The sequence below is a fragment of the Petromyzon marinus genome, chromosome 21 (genome assembly GCF_048934315.1).
Source record: "Petromyzon marinus isolate PM22_M1 ecotype Great Lakes invasive population chromosome 21, UKy_Petmar_22M1.pri1.0, whole genome shotgun sequence".
NCBI classification, from domain to species: domain Eukaryota; kingdom Metazoa; phylum Chordata; class Hyperoartia; order Petromyzontiformes; family Petromyzontidae; genus Petromyzon; species Petromyzon marinus.
The window spans coordinates 3,213,924-3,236,212 of NC_133687.1; the positions used below are offsets into that span (position 1 = coordinate 3,213,924).

Consider the following 22,289-nt stretch of genomic DNA (forward strand, 5'->3'; position numbering starts at 1 on the left):
TTCTTAAAAAGCGGGACCACCAGGGCATCCTTCCAATCCTGCGGAACCCGTCCAGTGGTCCAGACTGTTGTTACGATGTCATATAGGGCAGTCTGTGCAAAAACGCCACCCTCCCTCAGCATTTCGCTTGGGAGATCATCTCTGCCCGCTGCCTTTCCTGGTCTCAGACTCCGGATCGACATCAGTACTTCCTCAACAGATGGCATCTCAGCCAGCCACTCACAGGGGGTGACTTTTTCCAATATTTGAGGCACCGCAGCCTCAGCAGGGTCATCCTCACTTTGTGCCACGATGTTTTCCTGGCTGAGGGATTTTCCCTCCCCCAGGACCTCACAGAAGTGCTCAGCAAATCTGCAAACCTGTTCCTGGGGTTCGGAGATTGGATCACCGTTTTTTCCCCTAATGATGGTAATAGGTGTGGCGCTGCAGGTTACTTTTTTGATGGAGTTAAATAGAGATTTGTGATCACAGGCCACTGAGGCAGACTCCATCTCCTCAGCAACCCGCGACCACCACCCATCCTTGCAGCGCCTCACGGCTCTCCGAACCTCAGAGCGAAAGCTGCGGTAAGCCTCCTCATTCTCTGACGTGGGATTCTGTAGCCGATGACAGTGGGCCTGTCGCTTTTTCTCAACCATCCTGAACACCTCCTCTGTCAGCCAGGGTCTCTGGGGAGGTCTGGACCGCGTAACCAAAGCAGCCATTGCAGCTGCATGAGTCACAGTCCTAAACCTCGTCCATTTACCCTCGACATCAGGTTGAGTCGGGGAAGATGCCAATCCCAGCCGCAAGCGATGATGAAATTCTCGCTTGCAACTTTCATCAGATAACTGAGACCAGGCCACTTTAGGTTTAAATGTGGTCCTGGGTGTACACCCACCACCGGAGTGGAAGAATGGCAGGCGCATCTTACAGATGACTAGTTGATGGTCAGAGAGAAGATCAGCTCCACGGTAGGTCCTGGTGTCAAGGACATGGGCTCGCATCCGCTGGTCCGTCACTATGTAGTCCAGGAGATGTTCTTGCTTGGACCCGGCATGCATCCATGATGTTGTGTGGATGCGCCGATGCCGGAACAGCGTGTTGGTAATTACAAGCCCATGGGCTGCACAAAAATCTAGCAGCCTCCTACCGTTGTTATTGAGCTGATCTGGCCCATGCCCTCCAATCACTCCAGACCAGGTGCCAGCATCATGGCCAACTCGGGCATTGAAGTCAACCAACATAATGACTCTATCCCGAGGGGCCACTTTAGCCAGCACCCGTGACAGGAGGTCATAGAAGGCATCTGACTCATCGGCTTTGCCTGCATCCCTCCACAGATGTTCATCTTCGGTGGGGGCATAAGTAACCACGACCACCATCCCTCGCCTCTGGTTGATGGGAAGGCGAGCCCAACGTAGCCTGGGGCTTACAGCTTCCCACACCTCACCGCCACGCTCCCATACCCCCTTCATTCTTTTGTTCAAAAGTAGAGCCACACCCTGTTGTTTGGCAGTCTGCTCCCCCACGTAGAGGACTGTCCACCCCTCATGGTGGCAGGAGCCAGAACCGATCCACTGGACCTCCTGAATGCCACATAGATCCAGGCAGTACCGGTCCAGCTCCCGACAGGGGAGTGGCAGCCTCTCCTCCGCAGTGAGCGTTCGAACATTCCACGTGGCCATCCGTAGTGGTTTTTCGTTGTTTCTGGAGGAGCCCCGAGAGTAGATATTCAATATCCTGGCTCCGCCAATTGGGGTTTGGCCAGGAGACGTCATAGACGCCTGTCCCCCCGGGGCCTCCGGCACAAGCTTATTAGTTATATACTTAATTCGCCGTTTAGTGGTAATTAATTGAAGGTAGAGGGGTTACCAGCCCCTTGCACCCGTCCAGAGCCACCGTTTAGCCCCTGTGGTGGACACAGATGCCATGAGGGGAGGAGCCAATCGAAATTGGCTCCTCCCCCCACAGCACTGTCCACGACAGAGTTGCCCATCCGGCACTCACCCCCCTACACTCCTCACCCCACAACACTCACCCCACAACACTCACCCCCCAACACTCACCCCACAACACTCCTCATCCCCCAACACTCACCCCACAACACTCCTCACCCCCCAACACTCCTCACCCCCCAACACTCACCCCCCAACACTCACCCCCCCAACACTCACCCACCAGCGCTCACCATAACACTCACCCCAACACTCACCCCACAACACTCCTCACCCCCCAACACTCCTCACCCCCCAACGCTCACCCCCCCAACGCTCACCCCCCCAACACTCACCCACCAGCGCTCACCATAACACTCACCCCAACACTCACCCCAGAGCTCACCCCAGAGCTCGGCCCCCCCCCCCCACCCCCTGCAGTGCTCCCCCCCCCCCCCCACGCAGTACTCACCGCGTGGTGCCCCCCACGACGTAGGCGACGCTGTAGAAGCCGACGAGCGTCCCTGTGAGCGGCGCCGAGAAGCTCAGCGTGAGCAGCACGTCGTGGCCTCCCGCCTGCAGCGCCCGCGAGGCCTCCACCACCAGGTACTCGTTGCCCCGCCAGCAGAAGCAGTCCGCCACCCCCACCGCCACCAGCGAGCCCCCCACGACCTCGTCGAGGACGGGCTGCGCGGTCAGCGTCTGGCCGCGGACGTGCACCAGCAGGTAGGGGCCGGGGGGCCGGCCCGCCGCCAGCGAGAGGCGGATGCGGACCTCGCCGTTGTACGTGGAGCCCGCCAAGTCGGGCACCTGCGGGGGGCCGTGGGGAGATTGGTGGGGGGGTGGGGGGGTAGGGGTGGGGGGTAGGGGTGGGGGGGTAGGGGTGGGGGTGGGGGGAAAGGGGTGGAGGCGGAGAGTCGTGGGTTGAGGGTTGAGTGTTGCGGGTCGTGGAACGTGGAGTGGTGAACTCTCACCTCGTGTGACGGGGGTGGTGGTGTGTGGTAAGACTGCTTGTCGTGTACCCCCCCCCCACGTGTACCCCCCCCCCACGTGTACCCCCCCCCACGTGTACCCCCCCCCGTGTACCCCCCCCCCCCACCGCGTGTACCCCCGCAGGCGAGGTGCCACACACCTCGATGTCCACGTCGTAGTGTTGCGCCACAGTGTCCCTGGGCAGACGGAAATCGTTCCAAGGACCATCGCCAACGGAGGATCGTGGGGGGCAAAATCCAGGGGGGTCGGTGGGGGGCACCGGGGGGGCTGCTGGGGTGGGGAGGGGCGAGAGAGAGAAAGAGTTCAGGCTGAATCTCCCAAGTGAGGCGGCGGTGGTGGTGGTGATGGTGAGAAGTTCTCTCCGTCGCCTGGAATGGAGGAGGTCGTGGGTTAGATCCCGACCCTGCCTCCTCTAGGAATGTTCTAACCCCGTGGTGGCCGCGTGGATTCTGCTCTTCGAATGCTCCGCCGTTGCCCTCCACATTTAACATTGACGTCCACGCATTCAGAGTAGTTGCCTGCTGCTGCTGCTATAACATTCCACATGACGACGATTAGCCCACCTTGAACGAATCCTAACCCGACTTGAACGAATGATAGCCCGACTTGCACGATTGATAGCCCAATCATTTGTTCAAGGAAAAGGTCGCTTCTGATAAAGAGCTAAGTAGCTCGGTGGGCCTCACCTTGTAAGAAAAAATAAAAACACGTAGTTTAGTTTAATAGGTAAACAGTTTAAACGGCGTAGCGCATGCCCCTCACGCGCCTGACGGACGGACGGACGGACTGGCGCGCAGCTCAGCGGGAATTAGACGTTCCGGCCTCAACGAGCGTCGAGGCATTGGCGGCTCATCGCCCGTGTACAGCCCTGTAGAGCCAGTGGTGGAGATTCCACATTCCTATGGTGGGGGGGGTGGATCTATCCATAGGGCAACCACGATATTTGTTTCATCCGCTACCCGCGCCACCGAAGGGAGGGATGACGTCTGACGGCATTCAGTGTTTCATCCGCAGAGTCAGGCAGGCATGCTTGAGCCCTTGCTGTGAAACTGCTTGGTGTTTATAGGCAGGCAACGCTTTCGACATTTAGTGTCTCATCAGCAACGAATGCTCGGTGAACTGCTGGGTGTTTTGTAGGCAACGACCCTCTCCGTTAGCCCCGTTGTCCCCTAGCTCAACACGGCACTTAGCGGGCCGTCGCAGACGTAAAACTGCTGACGGCCGAACCCCATTTCCGTGAGCCATTAGATAGGCGCTATCAGTGAGGGATCAAAGTCGCGTTCGACGAGGCTGTGTTCAGCATCGTTACGAGGTCTTCTAATGCTTTTTATTGGAGCTGTGGATATAAACCGAAGCACGTACCTGGGGTGGGTTCGCAATGCCGGCACGCATGCAGCCACGCAAGCACATCAGGCCACAACACTCACTCACAGAGACAAAGGGCCCTCGCAGAGACTTCAGACTTTTTGGGGCAAGTGCTGCTCGCGAGTAGCATCTCTCACGGCCGGCACGGCACACGAGGGGGTGAGTGGGGGTGGGGGTGGGCCAGCAACAACGCCTGCATGCTTCTGAACTTGGAGGGGAAAAACCGGAGGAAGATAAATCCACGCGGCCACGGTGAGAACGCGCGAGCTCCAAATCTACAGCAGCAGCAGCAGCAGGAGGCGTCAAGGGTCGGGATCGAACCCACGACCTTCCGCATACCCGGCGAGGTAGCTAACATCTCCGAGCCACCGTGGCGCCACGCGATGGCCCTCCTCTTGCGTAGGACGTCACGGGATCTTGAACGTCCACTGTGCGTGAGGTGAGGACCAAGTGTCACCACGATTCGTGCACACGACCGCAGTATTAACCAGGGTGGCCGCTCGATTCGAGCCATTGGCATCCACAACAAGTGGCCCTAACCCAACGTCCCGAACGCTGACGGCTGTGCCATGCTGACGAGTCGTCATGAAGATGAAGGCGGTGTACTCGTGTCTCTCCGTGTCACTGCTTGCATGCTCAGCTCCGCCGAGGTGGTGGTTTAGACAAGGCTGAGAGTTTTGCACCTGCCGTGTGATGATGACGTTGCGAGCACGCAGGGCAAAACTCGGGAGCGGTTCCAACATGCAGTGTCTCATCAGCAGTCCGGCGCACTTGAGCCAATGCTGCTGAACTGCCAGGCGTCTATAGCTAAGGACCGGTTTTGACATGCAGAGTCTCATCAGCAGGGTCACGCTCACTGAAGCCAATGCTGAACTGCCAGGCGTCTATAGCAAAGGACCGGTTTTGACATGCAGAGTCTCATCAGCAGACTCACGCTCACTGAAGCCAATGCTGAACTGCCAGGCGTCTATAGCCAAGGACCGGTTTTGACATGCAGAGTCTCATCAGCAGGGTCACGCTCACTGAAGCCAATGCTGAACTGCCAGGCGTCTATAGCCAAGGACCGGTTTTGACATGCAGAGTCTCATCAGCAGGGTCACGCTCACTGAAGCCAGTGCCGAACTGACAGGCGTCTATAGCCAAGGACCGGTTTTGACATGCAGAGTCTCATCAGCAGGGTCACGCTCACTGAAGCCAATGCTGAACTGCCAGGCGTCTATAGACATTGACCGGTTTTGACATGCAGATTCTCATCAGCAGTCCGGCGCACTTGAGCCAATGCTGGTGAACTGTCAGATGCCCACATTGTGTTCCCACGCCGTTCACGAACTTGCTATCCGCGAATCGCGTCTGGTGCTCGACACGAAAGTGCCGAGAGATGAAAGTGCCGAGAGGCACAGGCGATGAGTGCTAAAAGCGATGAAACCAGCACGGTTAGCTACGCACGGCGCAGATGAAGTGCAAACGTACAATGGGGTACAAAGTGACGAGATCATTTCCGTAGATTTCATTGATTTTTCTTTTTTTAAACGCATTCACACGAGGACATTCGTTCAAAGAGAAAGATCGGTTATTCGTGGGCCAATGAAGCATCCCGCGGAATGTACAAATTGACGAGTCGCGAGGTGAACGCCGCAGAGGCAAGGACCGGCCTCATTGCAAATTGACCAGGGGGTCGGTGACCAGTGTAAAGGTCACTCGCTCGTCCCGTTACAGAGTAACTCGTCCAGTCACGTGGCGGCTCGGTGGTTTCACGATCGCCGTGGCCGAGACACTGAGACAGCGCCAGCGAGATGCTGGGTCCAGGGTTCAAGGCCTCCGGGTCTTGGTGTCTGAGTGTGTCTCGGTGATTGTACGCGTGTGTGTGTGTGTGCGCGTGTGTGTGCGTGCGTGATACTGGGGAGCGGTGGCGCAGCGGTTAGCACGCTGCTGAGCCGAGCTGGATTCCCGCTCACGGCCGACACCAGTGACGATTCTCCGAAACGGTCCTGGTCCTCGCCTAGGTCGGCTCAGACTAAAACAGCTGGTGCGGTGTGTTAACATCACCACTGGGGGAGACAAAGGCGACCGGGGGTGTCGCCCACCCGCTCGTGTGCCGTTGCCGGTCTTACGAGGTGTTCGCTAACAGCACTTGCCCCTACAGTCTGCTCAGGCTATAGGGGGGATCTTTGTCTCTGCATGCACGGTGAACTTGTTTCGAGCCCTGCGCAGCCAACGGTGCTAATGGGAGGTGCGGGGGATGAGCACCAAACTAACCACAGAGAGCAGCTCTAAAGGAATTGGTCTCCAATTAAATTATTTGAAAGTGGACAGCTCCAGTGGCTGCCTCGTTTCGGAAGGGAGGAGCGTTCCAGACGGCCGCAGAAGCGCGTCTGGAAGCGCCGCGCAATGCGGCGACCAGTATAGTGTAGTGTATAGTGTAGTGTATAGTTGTAGTGTATAGTGTATAGTTGTGTAGTGTATAGTGTAGTGTATAGTTGTGTAGTGTATAGTGTAGTGTATAGTTGTGTAGTGTATAGTGTAGTGTATAGTTGTGTAGTGTATAGTTGTGTAGTGTATAGTGTAGTGTATAGTTGTGTAGTGTATAGTGTAGTGTATAGTTGTGTAGTGTAGTGTATAGTGTAGTGTATAGTGTAGTGTACAGTGTAGTGTATAGTGTAGTGTATAGTGTATAGTGTAGTATATAGTTGTGTAGTGTATAGTGTAGTGTATAGTGTAGTGTATAGTGTAGTGTATAGTGTAGTGTATAGTGTACTGTATAGTGTAGTGTATAGTGTAGTGTATAGTGTAGTATATAGTTGTGTAGTGTATAGTGTAGTGTATAGTGTAGTGTATAGTGTAGTGTGTAGTTGTATAGTGTATAGTGTAGTGTATAGTTGTATAGTGTATAGTAGTATATAGTGTAGTGTATAGTTGTGTAGTATATAGTGTAGTGTGGTGTATAGTGTAGTGTATAGTGTAGTGTATAGTGTAGTGTAGTGTATAGTGTAGTGTATAGTGTAGTGTATAGTGTAGTGTATAGTGTATAGTGTAGTGTATAGTGTAGTGTATAGTGTAGTGTATAGTGTAGTGTATAGTGTAGTGTATAGTTGTGTAGCATATAGTGTAGTGTATAGTGTAGTATATAGTGTAGTGTATAGTTGTGTAGTATGTAGTGTAGTGTATAGTGTAGTATATAGTTGTGTAGTGTATAGTGTAGTATATAGTTGTGTAGTGTATAGTATAGTGTATAGTGTAGTGTATAGTGTAGTGTGTAGTTGTGTAGTATATAGTGTAGTGTATAGTTGTGTAGTGTATAGTGCAGTGTATAGTGTAGTGTGTAGTTGTGTAGTATATAGTGTAGTATATAGTTGTGTAGTGTATAGTGTAGTATATAGTTGTGTAGTGTATAGTGTAGTGTATAGTGTAGTATATAGTTGTGTAGTGTATAGTGCAGTGTATAGTGTAGTGTATAGTGTAGTGTACAGTTGTGTAGTATATAGTGTAGTGTATAGTGTAGTGTATAGTTGTGTAGGGTATAGTGTAGTGTATAGTGTAGTTTATAGTTGTGTAGTGTATAGTGTAGTGTATAGAGCAGTGTATAGTTGTGTAGTATATAGTGTAGTATATAGTTGTGTAGTGTATAGTGTACTGTATAGTGTAGTGAATAGTGTAGTGTATAGTTGTGTAGTATATAGTGTAGTGTATAGTAGTGTATAGTGTAGTGTATAGTAGTGTAGTGTGTAGTGTAAAGTGTAGTGTGTAGTTGTGTAGTACATAGTGTAGTGTATAGTGTTGTGTAGTGTATAGTGTAGTGTGTAGTATATAGTGTAGTGTATAGAGTAGTGTATAGTTGTGTAGTATATAGTGTAGTATATAGTTGTGTAGTGTATAGTGCTGTGTATAGTGTAGTATATAGTTGTGTAGTGGATAGTTTAGTGTATAGTTGTGTAGTGTATAGTGTAGTGTATAGTGTAGTGTATAGTTGTGACGTGTATAATGTAGCGTATAGTGTAGTGTATAGTTGTGTAGTGTATAGTGTAGTGTATAGTTGTGTATAGTTGTGCAGTGTAAAGTGTAGTATATAGTTGTGTAGTATATAGTGTAGTGTATAGTGTAGTATATTGTTATGTAGTGGATAGTGTAGTATATTGTGTAGTGTATAGTTGTGTAGTGTAAAGTGTAGTATTTTGTTGTGTAGTGGAGAGTGTAGTGTATAGTTGTATAGTGTACAGTTGTGTAGTGTATAGTGTAGTGTATAGTGTAGTGTGTAGTTGTGTAGTATATAGTGTAGTGTATAGTGTAGTGTATAGTTGTGTAGTATATAGTGTAGTGTATAGTGTAGTGTATAGTGTACTGTATAGTTGTGTAGTGTATAGTGTAGTGTATAGTGCAGTGTATAGTTGTGTAGTCTATAGCGTAGTTTATAGCGTAGTGTATAGTGTAGTGTGTAGTTGTGTAGTATATAGTTGTGTAGTGTATAGTGTAGTATATAGTTGTGTAGTGTATAGTTTAGTGTATAGTGTAGTATATAGTGTAGTATATAGTTGTGTAGTGTATAGTGCAGTGTATAGTGTAGTGTGTAGTTGTGTAGTGTATAGTGCAGTGTATAGTGTAGTGTGTAGTTGTGTAGTATATAGTGTAGTGTATAGTGTAGTGTATAGTTGTGTAGTATATAGTGTAGTGTATAGTGTAGTGTATAGTTGTGTAGTTTATAGTGTAGTGTATAGTGCAGTGTATAGTTGTGTAGTGTCTTGCGTAGTGTATAGTGTAGTGTATAGTGTAGTGTGTAGTGTAAAGTGTAGTATTTTGTTGTGTAGTGGAGAGTGTAGTGTATAGTTGTGTAGTGTACAGTTGTGTAGTGTATAGTGTAGTGTGTAGTTGTGTAGTATATAGTGTAGTGTATATTGTACTGTATAGTTGTGTAGTATATAGTGTAGTGTATAGTGTAGTGTATAGTTGTGTAGTGTATAGTGCAGTGTATAGTTGTGTAGTGTATAGCATAGTGTATAGCGTAGTGTATAGTGTAGTGTGTAGTTGTGTAGTATATAGTGTAGTATATAGTTGTGTAGTGTATAGTGTAGAATATAGTTGTGTAGTGTATAGTGTTGTATATAGCGTAGTGTATAGCGTAGTGTATAGTGTAGTGTATAGTGTAGTGTATAGTGTAGTGTAGTGTATAGTGTAGTATATAGTTGTGTAGTGTATAGTGCAGTGTATAGTGTAGTGTATAGTGTAGTGTATAGTTGTGTAGTGTATAGTGTAGTGTATCGTGTAGTCTATAGTGTAGTGTATAGTGTACTGTATAGTTGTGTAGTGTATAGTGTAGTGTAGTGTACAGTTGTGTAGTATATAGTGTAGTGTATAGTGTAGTGTATAGTTGTGTAGTGTATAGTGTAGTGTATAGTGTAGTTGTGTAGTGTATAGTGTAGTGTATAGTGTAGTGTATAGTTGTGTAGTGTATAGTGTAGTGTATAGTGTAGTGTGTAGTTGTGTAGTATATAGTGTAGTGTATAGTGTAGTGTATAGTTGTGTAGTGTATAGTTGTGTAGTGTATAGTGTAGTGTATAGTTGTATAGTATATAGTGTAGTGTAGTGTATAGTGTAGTATATAGTTGTGTAGTGTATAGTGTAGTGTTTAGTATAGTGTGTAGTTGTGTAGTATATAGTGTAGTGTATAGTGTAGTGTATAGTTGTGTAATGTATAGTGTAGTGTATAGTGTAGTGTATAGTGTAGTGTATAGTTGTGTAGCATATAGTGTAGTGTATAGTGTAGTATATAGTGTAGTGTATAGTTGTGTAGTATGTAGTGTAGTGTATAGTGTAGTATATAGTTGTGTAGTGTATAGTGTAGTATATAGTTGTGTAGTGTATAGTATAGTGTATAGTGTAGTGTATAGTGTAGTGTGTAGTTGTGTAGTATATAGTGTAGTGTATAGTTGTGTAGTGTATAGTGCAGTGTATAGTGTAGTGTATAGTGTAGTGTGTAGTATATAGTGTAGTATATAGTTGTGTAGTGTATAGTGTAGTATATAGTTGTGTAGTGTATAGTGTAGTGTATAGTTGTGTAGTGTATAGTGCAGTGTATAGTGTAGTGTATAGTGTAGTGTATAGTTGTGTAGTATATAGTGTAGTGTATAGTTGTGTAGGGTATAGTGTAGTGTATAGTGTAGTTTATAGTTGTGTAGTGTATAGTGTAGTGTATAGAGCAGTGTATAGTTGTGTAGTGTATAGTGTAGTGTATAGTTGTGTAGTGTATAGTGCAGTGTATAGTTGTGTAGTGTATAGCGTAGTGTATAGCGTAGTGTATAGTGTAGTGTGTAGTTGTGTAGTATATAGTGTAGTATATAGTTGTGTAGTGTATAGTGTAGAATATAGTTGTGTAGTGTATAGTGTTGTATATAGCGTAGTGTATAGCGTAGTGTATAGTGTAGTGTATAGTGTAGTGTGTAGTTGTGTAGTATATAGTGTAGTATATAGTTGTGTAGTGTATAGTGCAGTGTATAGTGTAGTGTATAGTTGTGTAGTATATAGTGTAGTGTATAGTGTAGTGCATAGTTGTGTAGTGTATAGTGTAGTGTATAGTGTAGTGTATAGTTGTGTAGTATATAGTGTAGTGTATAGTTGTGTAGTATATAGTGTATTGTAGTATATAGTGTAGTGTATAGTGTAGTGTATAGAGCAGTGTATAGTTGTGTAGTATATAGTGTAGTATATAGTTGTGTAGTGTATAGTGCAGTGTATAGTGTAGTGTATAGTGAAGTGTATAGTTGTGTAGTATATAGTGTAGTATATAGTGTAGTGTATAGTAGTGTATAGTGTAGTGTATAGTAGTGTAGTGTGTAGTGTATAGTGTAGTGTGTAGTTGTGTAGTATATAGTGTAGTGTATAGTGTTGTGTATAGTTGTGTAGTGTATAGTGTAGTGTATAGTTGTGTAGTATATAGTATATTATAAAGTGTAGTGTGTAGTTGTGTAGTATATAGTGTAGTGTAGTGTATAGAGTAGTGTATAGTTGTGTAGTATATAGTTGTGTAGTGTATAGTCCAGTGTATAGTGTAGTATATAGTTGTGTAGTGGATAGTGTAGTGTATAGTGTAGTGTATAGTTGTGACGTGTATAATGTAGCGTATAGTGCAGTGTATAGTTGTGTAGTGTATAGTGTAGTGTATAGTTGTGTAGTGTATAGTTGTGCAGTGTATAGTGTAGTATATAGTTGTGTAGTATATAGTGCAGTGTATAGTGTAGTATATTGTTGTGTAGTGGATAGTGTAGCATATTGTGTAGTGTATAGTTGTGTAGTGTAAAGTGTAGTATATTGTTGTGTAGTGGAGAGTGTAGTGTATAGTTGTGTAGTGTATAGTTGCGTAGTGTACAGTTGTGTAGTGTATAGTGTAGTGTATAGTTGAGTAGTGTATAGTTGTGTAGTGTATAGTGTAGTATATAATTCGATTTAAAGCTTTCGTGACTTCAAGGATTCATCTTATTTGGTTCTTTCGGTAAAGTCACGTAGAATGAGAATAAAATAATAAATTGATAAAATAAAATAACACAATAATATTCTCACGACGTTTCGGCCACAACACAAGCGGCCTTCATCAGGTGAAGGGACGAGACTGTCTGGAGGACAGCGCTGGAGTGAAAAAGCCACGCTCAGATCGCGACCTTTAAGCTGTGTGAGAAGAAATAAAGCGCCTTGACAAAGGAATTAGCATAGAATTTAGCATTGAAATGGCTGAGTGATTAGCTTGTGACTGGTCACAGAAATGGCTATGTTAAAGTTAAAGCATACACATCCGCTTAGGCACCCGTTGACAAAGGAATTAGCATAGAATTTAGCATTGAAAGAGCTAAGTTAAAGCATACACATCCGCAGAGGCACCCCTTGACAAAGGAATTAGCATATAATTTTTACATTGAAATAGCTGAGTGATTAGCTTGTAACTGCTCACATAAATAGCTATGTTAAAGTCAGAGCATATACATTCACAGAGGCACCTAGTACAAATCAAACAGGATAATTTAGCATTGAAATAACTAGGCGAATTTTAGCATTGAAATAACTGAGTGATTAGCTTGTGACTGGTCACAGAAATGGCTATGTTGAAGTCAGGGCCTACACATCTGAGCTATTCACAATAACTGGGTATACACTACAATATATAATGAATACTATATAGTGAACCAATAAAAAAAACTAAAATATAAATTACCTCAATGTTATCAATAAACTCTATATATTCTCCAATCACCTAAGCTACCAACAATAAGTCGTTATATATCACAAAGCTATATGGCGGAAACAAAAAAAATGGGTGTATTCTTACCCTCAACTTTAGCAACACGGATAGCTACGGGCCCCGTTCAGACGGACGAGTTCATCCATGGTCGGAACAGAGAAGGGGGAGAGAGACAGCTGCGAGGCGCTGTTATACTCCATGTTGCAAACCGTACCATTAACCGTGGTGTGAGAGGTATTAAGAGTCAATGCCAGCGAGAGAGCTGCGGTCTGAAGGTCATCGTAAAATACAATTCATTAAGAACGGAAATGGTTTAAAACATCTTTCCAATGGTTATTAAGCCAGAATCCATCTTCTCGGTTGAAATTTTCTCTGTGCTTGTATATGTGAATGGCCTCATGAACGAATCTCTCATGGTAGCCAGTTGGTTTGCATAGAACCTCCGTCTTGGAGAAGTCAATGTCATGTGAGCCCACTGAATTATAACAGTGATCTGCCACGGCAGAGGAATTCGTTCTACCGTGTTTCAAGTCTGCTTTATGTTCGCGGATGCAGTCCGAGATATGTCGTTTGGTTTCTCCAATGTAGTTACTACCACAGAGGCACTTTAGTTTGTAAACGCCCGGGTACTGTGTGTCTGGAACAGCATCTTTTACAGATGGAACTAGATCACGGATTTTATGTACTGTGTTGAATCGGACCTGGATCTTGTGTTTATTCAGGATTTTGGAGATCTTTTTAGTGACCCCTGCAATGTAGGGTAAGGTGATGGTTTTGAGTGGCTCCACAAGAGGATCCTTCTTCATGACTGGAGTGATGGCTTTGCGGATTGTGTAGTCGGAGTAACCATTAGCCCTGAGAGCCTGGTGTACGTGCTTGAGTTCACTGGTAATGTGTTCCTGGTCGGAAATGCATTGGGCTCTATGGTATAGAGTCTTGATGAGGGAGTTCTTCTGGGATGGATGGTGGTGGGAATCCGGTTTCAAGTAAGCATCTGTATGGGTAGCTTTCCTGTAGACAGAGTGGCTCATTGAACCATCATGTCTCCTTTTAATTAAGACATCCAAAAATGGTAGTTTGCCATCTTTTTCGACCTCCATGGTAAATCTGATGGCTGGGTGTATGGAATTGATGTGGTCGCAGAATTGGTCTAGAGCAGGCTGGCCATGTGGCCAGATGACAAAGGTGTCATCCACGTACCTCTTCCATAAGGTCGGGCGTAGAGTGGCAGTCTGGATGGCGTCAGTTTCAATTTTTTCCATGAATACGTTGGCTACAACCGGAGATAGGGGGGAGCCCATTGGGGTGCCCTCAGTTTGTTTGTAGAAAGTTCCATTCCAGGTGAAGTATGTGTTGGTTAAGTAATGTCTCACCAGGGGGGGTACATCAGTATGCAGTCCTTGATGAACCAGGTCTTCAATGATAGCGATGGTGTCAGGTACCGGGACTTTGGTGAACAAGGACACCACGTCAAAACTGACAAGCAGGTCGTCTGGGTACAGGGAAATGCCTTTTGATTGTCGATACCAGGTGAGTAGAATTTAGTACCGCAGAGGTGGTTTTTCCAGTGAAAGGTCGCAGTATATCAGCTAGAAAACGTGCCAGTTTATAGGTGGGGGAGTTGATAGTAGAGACGATGGGACGAAGGGGTGTATCTTCTTTGTGTATCTTTGGAAGGCCATATAGACTCCAGCGCTGTCCTCCAGACAGTCTCGTCCCTTCACCTGATGAAGGCCGCTTGTGTTGTGGCCGAAACGTCGTGAGAACATTGTGTTATTTTATTTTATCAATTTATTATTTTATTCTCATCCTACGTGACTTTACCGAAAGAACCAAAGAAGATGAATCCTTGCAGTCACGAAAGCTTTAAATCGAAATTTAACCGCCTCTACGGGGAGGGATTCCACACAACCTTAAGATCATTCAACAGACTCCGGGATAAGAAGGCTCAACTAATTGAGTCTCTCACCTTTCTGAACAGATGCCGCGACTCTAAGGTAATACCAACCGCATTTACACTAACCTCTGCTGCTGCAACTTCTCTCAATGCAAAACGAATTCTAGCTAGATCTAGCTTCGCTCTTATCTCGGAAAAAATCAGACTTACACGCGCCGAACTCGATCAGTTAGACAAGACACTCTACAAATCACACTTAACATTGACAGCAACAATGTCTACATCGGATTGGGAACATGTAGACAATTTGAATACCTCTTCGGCTGCCACTATGTCGACCAAATGTAGGGACAATTTGATTTCCAAATTCAATCACCTCTCCAACAAAAAATCAGATCGACACACCGAAAAGATAGACGTCAACAAAGTCGTAATTAATCGCAGTAACAGTTCCATTTCTGATGGTCTGAAATCAGTTTTAGCTAAAGGTCTAAACTTTGCTGTCACACCGAGACACTTACCGGTTAAAGATATCATTGCCCATGTCGACGTTGCGCTCAAGAGCTTGAGTCACATCTCTGCAGATGTAACAAGATCTGAAATCGCTGCAACTCTCAAAAACGCTAAGTTGCCACCCAGCAACATCAACAAAGACGAACGTTTTGAATTATCTCAATAAAAAAGAGGTGATATTGTCGTCCTCTCAGCCGACAAGGGCAATGCCACTTTACCAGTGAACTCAAGCACGTACACCAGGCTATCAGGGATAATGGTTACTCGGACTACACAATCCGCAAAGCCATCACTCCAGTCATGAAGAAGGATGCTCTTGTGGAGCCACTCAAAACCATCACCTTACCTTACATTGCAGGGGTCACTAAAAAGATCTCCAAAATCCTGAATAAACACAAGATCCAGGTCTGATTCAACACAGTACATAAAATCCGTGATCTAGTTCCATCTGTAAAAGATGCTGTTCAGACATACAGTACCCCGGCGTTTACAAACTAAAGTGCCTCTGTGGTAGTAGCTACATTGGAGAAACCAAACGACATATCTCGGACCGCATCCGCGAACATAAAGCAGACTTGAAACACGGTAGAACGAACTCCTCTGCCGTGGCAGATCACTGTTATAATTCAGTGGGCTCACATGACATTGACTTCTCCAAGACGGAGGTTCTTTGCAAACCAACCGGCTACCATGAGAGATTCGTTCATGAGGCCATTCACATATACAAGCACAGAGACAATTTCAACCGAGAAGATGGATTCTGGCTTAATAACCATTGGAAAGATGTGTTAAACCATTTCCATTCTTAATTCATTGTATTTTACGATGACCTTCAGACCGCAGCTCTTTCGCTGGCATTGACTCTTAATACCTCTCACACCACGGTTAATGGTATGGTTTACAACATGGAGTATAACAGCGCCTCGCAGCTGTCTCTCTCCCCCTCCTCTGTTCCGACCATGGATGAACTCGTCCGTCTGAACGGGGCCCGTAGCTATCCGTGTTGCTAAAGTTGAGGGTAAGAATCCACCCATTTTTTCGCCATGTAGCATTGTGATATATAATGACTTATTGTTGGTAGCTTAGCTGATTGGAGAATATATAGAGTTTATTGATAACATTGAGGTAATTTATATTTTAGTTTTTTTCATTGGTTCACTATATAGTATTCATTATATATTGTAGTGTGAATAGCTCAGATGTGTAGGCCTTGACTTCAACATAGCCATTTCTGTGACCAGTCACAAGCTAATCACTCAGTTATTTCAATCCTAAATTCGCCTAGTTATTTCAATGCTAAATTCTCCTGTTTGATTTGTACTAGGTGTCTCTGTGAATGTATATGCTCTGACTTTAACATCGCCATTTCTGTGACCAGTCACAAGCTAATCACTCAGCAATTTCAATGCTAAATTCTATGCTAATTCCTTTGTCAAGGGGTGCCTCTGCGGATGTGTATGCTTTAACTTAGATATTTCAATGGTAAATTCTATGCTAATTCCTTTGTCAAGGGGTGCCTCTGCGGATGTGTATGCTTTAACTTTAACATAGCCATTTCTGTGACCAGTCACAAGCTAATCACTCAGCCATTTCAATGCTAAATTCTATGCTAATTCCTTTGTCAAGGCGCTTTGTTTCTTCTCACACAGTTTAAAGGTCGCGATCTGAGCGTGGCTTTTTTCACTCCAGCGCTGTCCTCCAGACAGTCTCGTCCCTTCACCTGATGAAGGCCGCTTGTGTTGTGGCCGAAACGTCGTGAGAACATTGTGTTATTTTATTTGATCAATTTATTATTTTATTCTCATTCTACGTGACTTTACCGAAAGAACCAAAGAAGATGAATCCTTGCAGTCACGAAAGCTTTAAATCGAAAAATGATGCTGCTGCTAATGATGATGATAATGTAGCTACTTCTGCTGCTAATGATGATGATGCTGCTAATGATGATGCTGCTACTTCTGCTGCTAATGATGATAATGATGCTGCTAATGATGATGCTGCTACTTCTGCTGCTAATGATGACAAGGATGATGATGCTAATGATGATGCTGCAACTTCTGCTGATAATGATGATGCTGCTACTTCTGCTGCTAATGATGATAACGATGATGCTGCTAATGATGATGCTGCTACTTCTGCTGCTAATTATGATAATGATGATGCTGCTAGTGATGATGCTGCTACTTCTGCTGCTAATGATGACAATGATGATGATGCTAATGATGTTGCTGCAACTTCTGCTGATAATGATGATGATGCTGCTACTTCTGCTGCTAATGATGATAACGATGATGCTGCTAATGATGATGCTGCTACTTCTGCTGCTAATGATGACAAGGATGATGATGCTAATGTTGATGCTGCAACTTCTGCTGATAATGATGATGCTGCTACTTTTGCTGCTAATGATGATAACGATGATGCTGCTAATGATGATGCTACTACTTCTGCTGCTAATGATGACAATGATGATGCTGCTGCTAACTTACTGGTGCTGCCGCTAGGTGGAGGAGGTTTGGTGCTCTCCCCCTTCTCGTCGCACTCCGAGCCCTTGAGGCCCAAGCCAAGGCCCAGGCCCAGGGCCAGGGACAGGCCCAGGATGAGCGCGGCACCCAAGATGAGAAGGCTCTTCGAGGGCCAGCGGCGCCGCTGCCGTGGTTGGGGTTTACTGTCCATCTCCATCTGGGGGGTCGTGGCTCTTCCTGGGAAACAGCAGCAGCAGCACAAGCATCGTTTGCAGCAGTAGTAGAAGCATCATCAGTAGAAGCATCATCAGCAACAGCAGTAGAAGCATCATCAGCAAGAGCAGTAGAAGCATCATCAGCAACATCAGTAGGAGAATCATCAGCAACAGTAGTAGAAGCATCATCAGCAACATCAGTAGAAGAATCATCAGCAACAGTAGTAGAAGCATCATCAGCTACAGCATTAGAAGCATCATCAGCAACAGCAGTAGAAGCATCATCAGCTACAGCAGTAGAAGCATCAACAGCAACAACAGTAGAAGCATTATCAGCAACATCAGTAGAAGCATCATCAGCTACAGCAGTAAAAGCATCATCAGCTACAGCAGTAGAAGCATCATCAGCTACAGCAGTAGAAGCATCATCAGCTACATCAGTAGAAGCATCATCAGTTACAGCAGTAGAAGCATCATCAGCAACAGCAGTAGAAGCATCATCAGCAACAGCAGTAGAAGTATCATCAGCAACATCAGCAGAAGCATCATCAGTTACAGCAGTAGAAGCATCATCAACAACATCAGTAAAAGCATCATCAGCAACAGCAGTAGAAGCATCATCAGCTACATCAGTAGAAGCATCATCAGCTACATCAGTAGAAGCATCATCAGCTACAGCAGTAGAAGCATCATCAGCAACATCAGTAAAAGCATCATCAGCAACATCAGTAAAAGCATCATCAGTTACAGCAGTAGAAGCATCATCAGCTACATCAGTAGAAGCATCATCAGCTACAGCAGTAGAAGCATCATCAGCAACATCAGTAAAAGCATCATCAGCAACATCAGTAAAAGCATCATCAGCTACAGCAGTAGAAGCATCATCAGCAACATCAGTAAAAGCATCATCAGCTATAGCAGTAAAAGCATCAGCAACAGCAGTAGAAGCATCATCAGCAACAACAGCAGTAGAAGCATCATAATCAACATCAGTAGAATCATCATCATCATCAACATCAGTAGAAGCATCATCAGCAACATCAGTAGAAGCATCATCAACAGCAGTAGAAGCATCATCAGCAAGAGTAGTAGAAGCAGCATCAGCACCAGCAGTAGAAGCAGCATCATCAACAGCAGTAGAAGCATCATCAGCAACAGCAGTAGAAGCATCATCAGCAACAGCAGTAGAAGCATCATCAGCAGCAACAGTAAAAGCGTCATCAGCAACATCAGTAGAAGCATCATCAGCTACATCAGTAGAAGCATCATCAGCTACATCAGTAGAAGCATCATCAGCAATAGAAGCATCATCAGCTACAGCAGTAGAAGCATCATCAGCTACATCAGTAGAAGCATCATCAGCACCAGCAGTGGAAGCATCATCAGCTACATCAGTAGAAGCATCTTCAGCACCAGCAGTAGAAGCATCATCAGCACCAGCAGTAGAAGCATCATCAGCAACAGCAGTAGAAGCATCATCAGCTACAGCAGTAGAAGCATCATCAGCTACAGCAATAGAAGAATCATCAGCAAAATCAGTAGAAGCATCATCAGCAACAGCAGTAGAAGCATCATCAGCTACAGCAGTAGAAGCATCATCAGCTACAGCAGTAGAAGCATCATCAGCAACAGCAGTAGAAACATCATCAACAACAGCAGTAGAAGCATCATCAGCAACAGCAGTAGAAACATCATCAACAACAGCAGTAGAAGCATCATCAGCAACACCAGTAGAAGCATCATCAGCAAAATCAGTAGAAGCATCATCAGCAACAGCAGTAGAAGCATCATCAACAATAGCAGTAGAAGAATCATCAGCAAGAGCAGTAGAAGCATCATCAACATCAGTAGAATCATCATCATCAACATCAGTAGAATCATCATCAGCAACATCAGTAGAAGCATCATCAGCAACAGCAGTAGAAGCATCATCAGCAACAGCAGTAGAAGCATCATCAGCACCAGCAGTAGAAGCATCATCAGCAACAGGAGTCGAAGCATCAGCAGCAGCATCAGCAACGGTACAAGTATCATCATCAGCATCATCAGCTGCAGCAGTAGAAGCATCATCAGCAACAGCAGTAGAAGCATCATCAGCAACAGCAATAGAAGCATCATCAGCACCAGCAGTAGAAACATCATCAGCTACAGCAGTAGAAGCATCATCAGCAGCATCAGCAACGGTACAAGTATCATCATCAGCATCATCAGCTGCAGCAGTAGACGCATGGACCGCATCGTATGAGCCGTTCGTCCCGTTGTGCGTTAACTTTTCCTGGCCTATGGTGATGTTTGTGGGCACTTTCATTTTCTTACACTTGTGTAATTCATAGCGCCACTTTCGCCGATAAGACATCATCGGAGTAAGGGCCGCCACACATTGTAAACCAGTGGGGTGGGGGGTTGTGACAGCAGCATAGTGATGATGGGGGGGGGGGGTTGTTCGTGTTTTGTCGGTGGGGGCCGCAGGTCAGAACCCGCCGGGGACATGCTATGAAGAACGGTGGGGGAGCCCCCCCCCCCACTCACCACCACTGTGAACATTAACTCACTCACTCACCATCACTGTGAACATCAACTCACTCACTCACCACCACTGTGAACATCAACTCACCCACTCACCATCACTGTGAACATCAACTCACTCACTCACCATCACTGTGATCATCAACTCACTCACTCACTCACCATCAATGTGAACATCAACTCACTCACTCACTCACCACCACTGTGAACATCAACTCACTCACTCACTCACCACCACTGTGAACATCAACTCACTCACTCACCACCACTGTGATCATCAACTCACTCAATCACTCACCATCACTGTGAACATCAACTCACTCACTCACCATCACTGTGAACATCAACTCACTCACTCACCACCACTGTGAACATCAACTCACTCACTCACCACCACTGTGATCATCAACTCACTCAATCACTCACCATCACTGTGAACATCAACTCACTCACTCACTCACCACCACTGTGAACATCAACTCACTCACTCACCATCACTGTGAACATCAACTCACTCACTCACTCACCACCACTGTGACCATCAACTCACTCACTCACTCACCATCACTGTGACCATCAACTCACTCACTCACCATCACTGTGAACATCAACTCACTCACTCACCACCACTGTGAACATCAACTCACTCACTCACTCACCATCACTGTGACCATCAACTCACTCACTCACCATCACTGTGAACATCAACTCACTCACTCACTCACCATCACTGTGACCATCAACTCACTCACTCACTCACCATCACTGTGACCATCAACTCACTCACTCGCCACCACTGTGACCATCAACTCACTCACTCACTCACCACCACTGTGACCATCAACTCACTCACTCACTCACCACCACTGTGACCATCAACTCACTCACTCACCACCACTGTGACCATCAACTCACTCACTCACCATCACTGTGACCATCAACTCACTCACTCACCATCACTGTGAACAGCAACTCACTCACTCACCATCACTGTGAACATCAACTCACTCACTCACTCACCATCACTGTGACCATCAACTCACTCACCACCATCACTGTGAACATCAACTCACTCACTCACTCACCATCACTGTGACCATCAACTCACTCACTCACCATCATTGTGACCATCAACTCACTCACTCACCATCACTGTGAACATCAACTCACTCACTCACCATCACTGTAACCATCAACTCACTCACTCACTCACCACCACTGTGACCATCAACTCACTCACTCACCATCACTGTGACCATCAACTCACTCACTCACTCACCACCACTGTGAACATCAACTCACTCACTCACTCACCATCACTGTGACCATCAACTCTCTCACCCACTCACCATCATTGTGAACATCAACTCACTCACTCACTCACCATCACTGTGACCATCAACTCACTCATTCACCATCACTGTAACCATCAACTCACTCACCATCACTGTGAACATCAACTCACTCACTCACCACCACTGTGAACATCAACTCACTCACTCACCATCACTGTGACCATCAACTCACTCACTCACCATCACTGTGAACATCAACTCACTCACTCACTCACCATCACTGTAACCATCAACTCACTCACTCACCATCACTGTGACCATCAACTCACTCATTCACCACCACTGTGAACATCAACTCACTCACTCACCACCACTGTGAACATCAACTCACTCACTCACCATCACTGTGACCATCAACTCACTCACTCACCACCACTGTGAACATCAACTCACTCACTCACTCACCATCACTGTGACCATCAACTCTCTCACCCACTCACCATCATTGTGAACATCAACTCACTCACTCACTCACCATCACTGTGACCATCAACTCACTCATTCACCATCACTGTAACCATCAACTCACTCACTCACCATCACTGTGAACATCAACTCACTCACTCACCACCACTGTGAACATCAACTCACTCACTCACCATCACTGTGACCATCAACTCACTCACTCACTCACCATCACTGTGAACATCAACTCACTCACTCACTCACCATCACTGTAACCATTAACTCACTCACTCACCATCACTGTGACCATCAACTCACTCATTCACCATCACTGTGACCATCAACTCACTCACTCACTATCACTGTGACCATCAACTCACTCACTCACTCACCATCACTGTGACCATCAACTCACTCACTC

General features: G+C 45.8%; 1 protein-coding gene across 1 annotated transcript in view; it reads right to left on the minus strand.

Annotated features, from left to right (window-relative positions):
• The window catches only part of ENPEP (glutamyl aminopeptidase), a 69,406-nt gene that overhangs the window by 39,636 nt on the left and 7,481 nt on the right, over positions 1-22,289 (minus strand). Inside the window, exons 2-4 of the mRNA XM_032957908.2 lie at positions 17,392-17,604; positions 3,049-3,179; positions 2,389-2,726 (exon numbers count right to left, since the gene is read on the minus strand). Coding sequence (XP_032813799.1) covers positions 2,389-2,726; positions 3,049-3,179; positions 17,392-17,584 — 662 coding nt within the window. The 5' untranslated portion in view covers positions 17,585-17,604. The remainder of the gene's footprint in view (positions 1-2,388; positions 2,727-3,048; positions 3,180-17,391; positions 17,605-22,289) is intronic.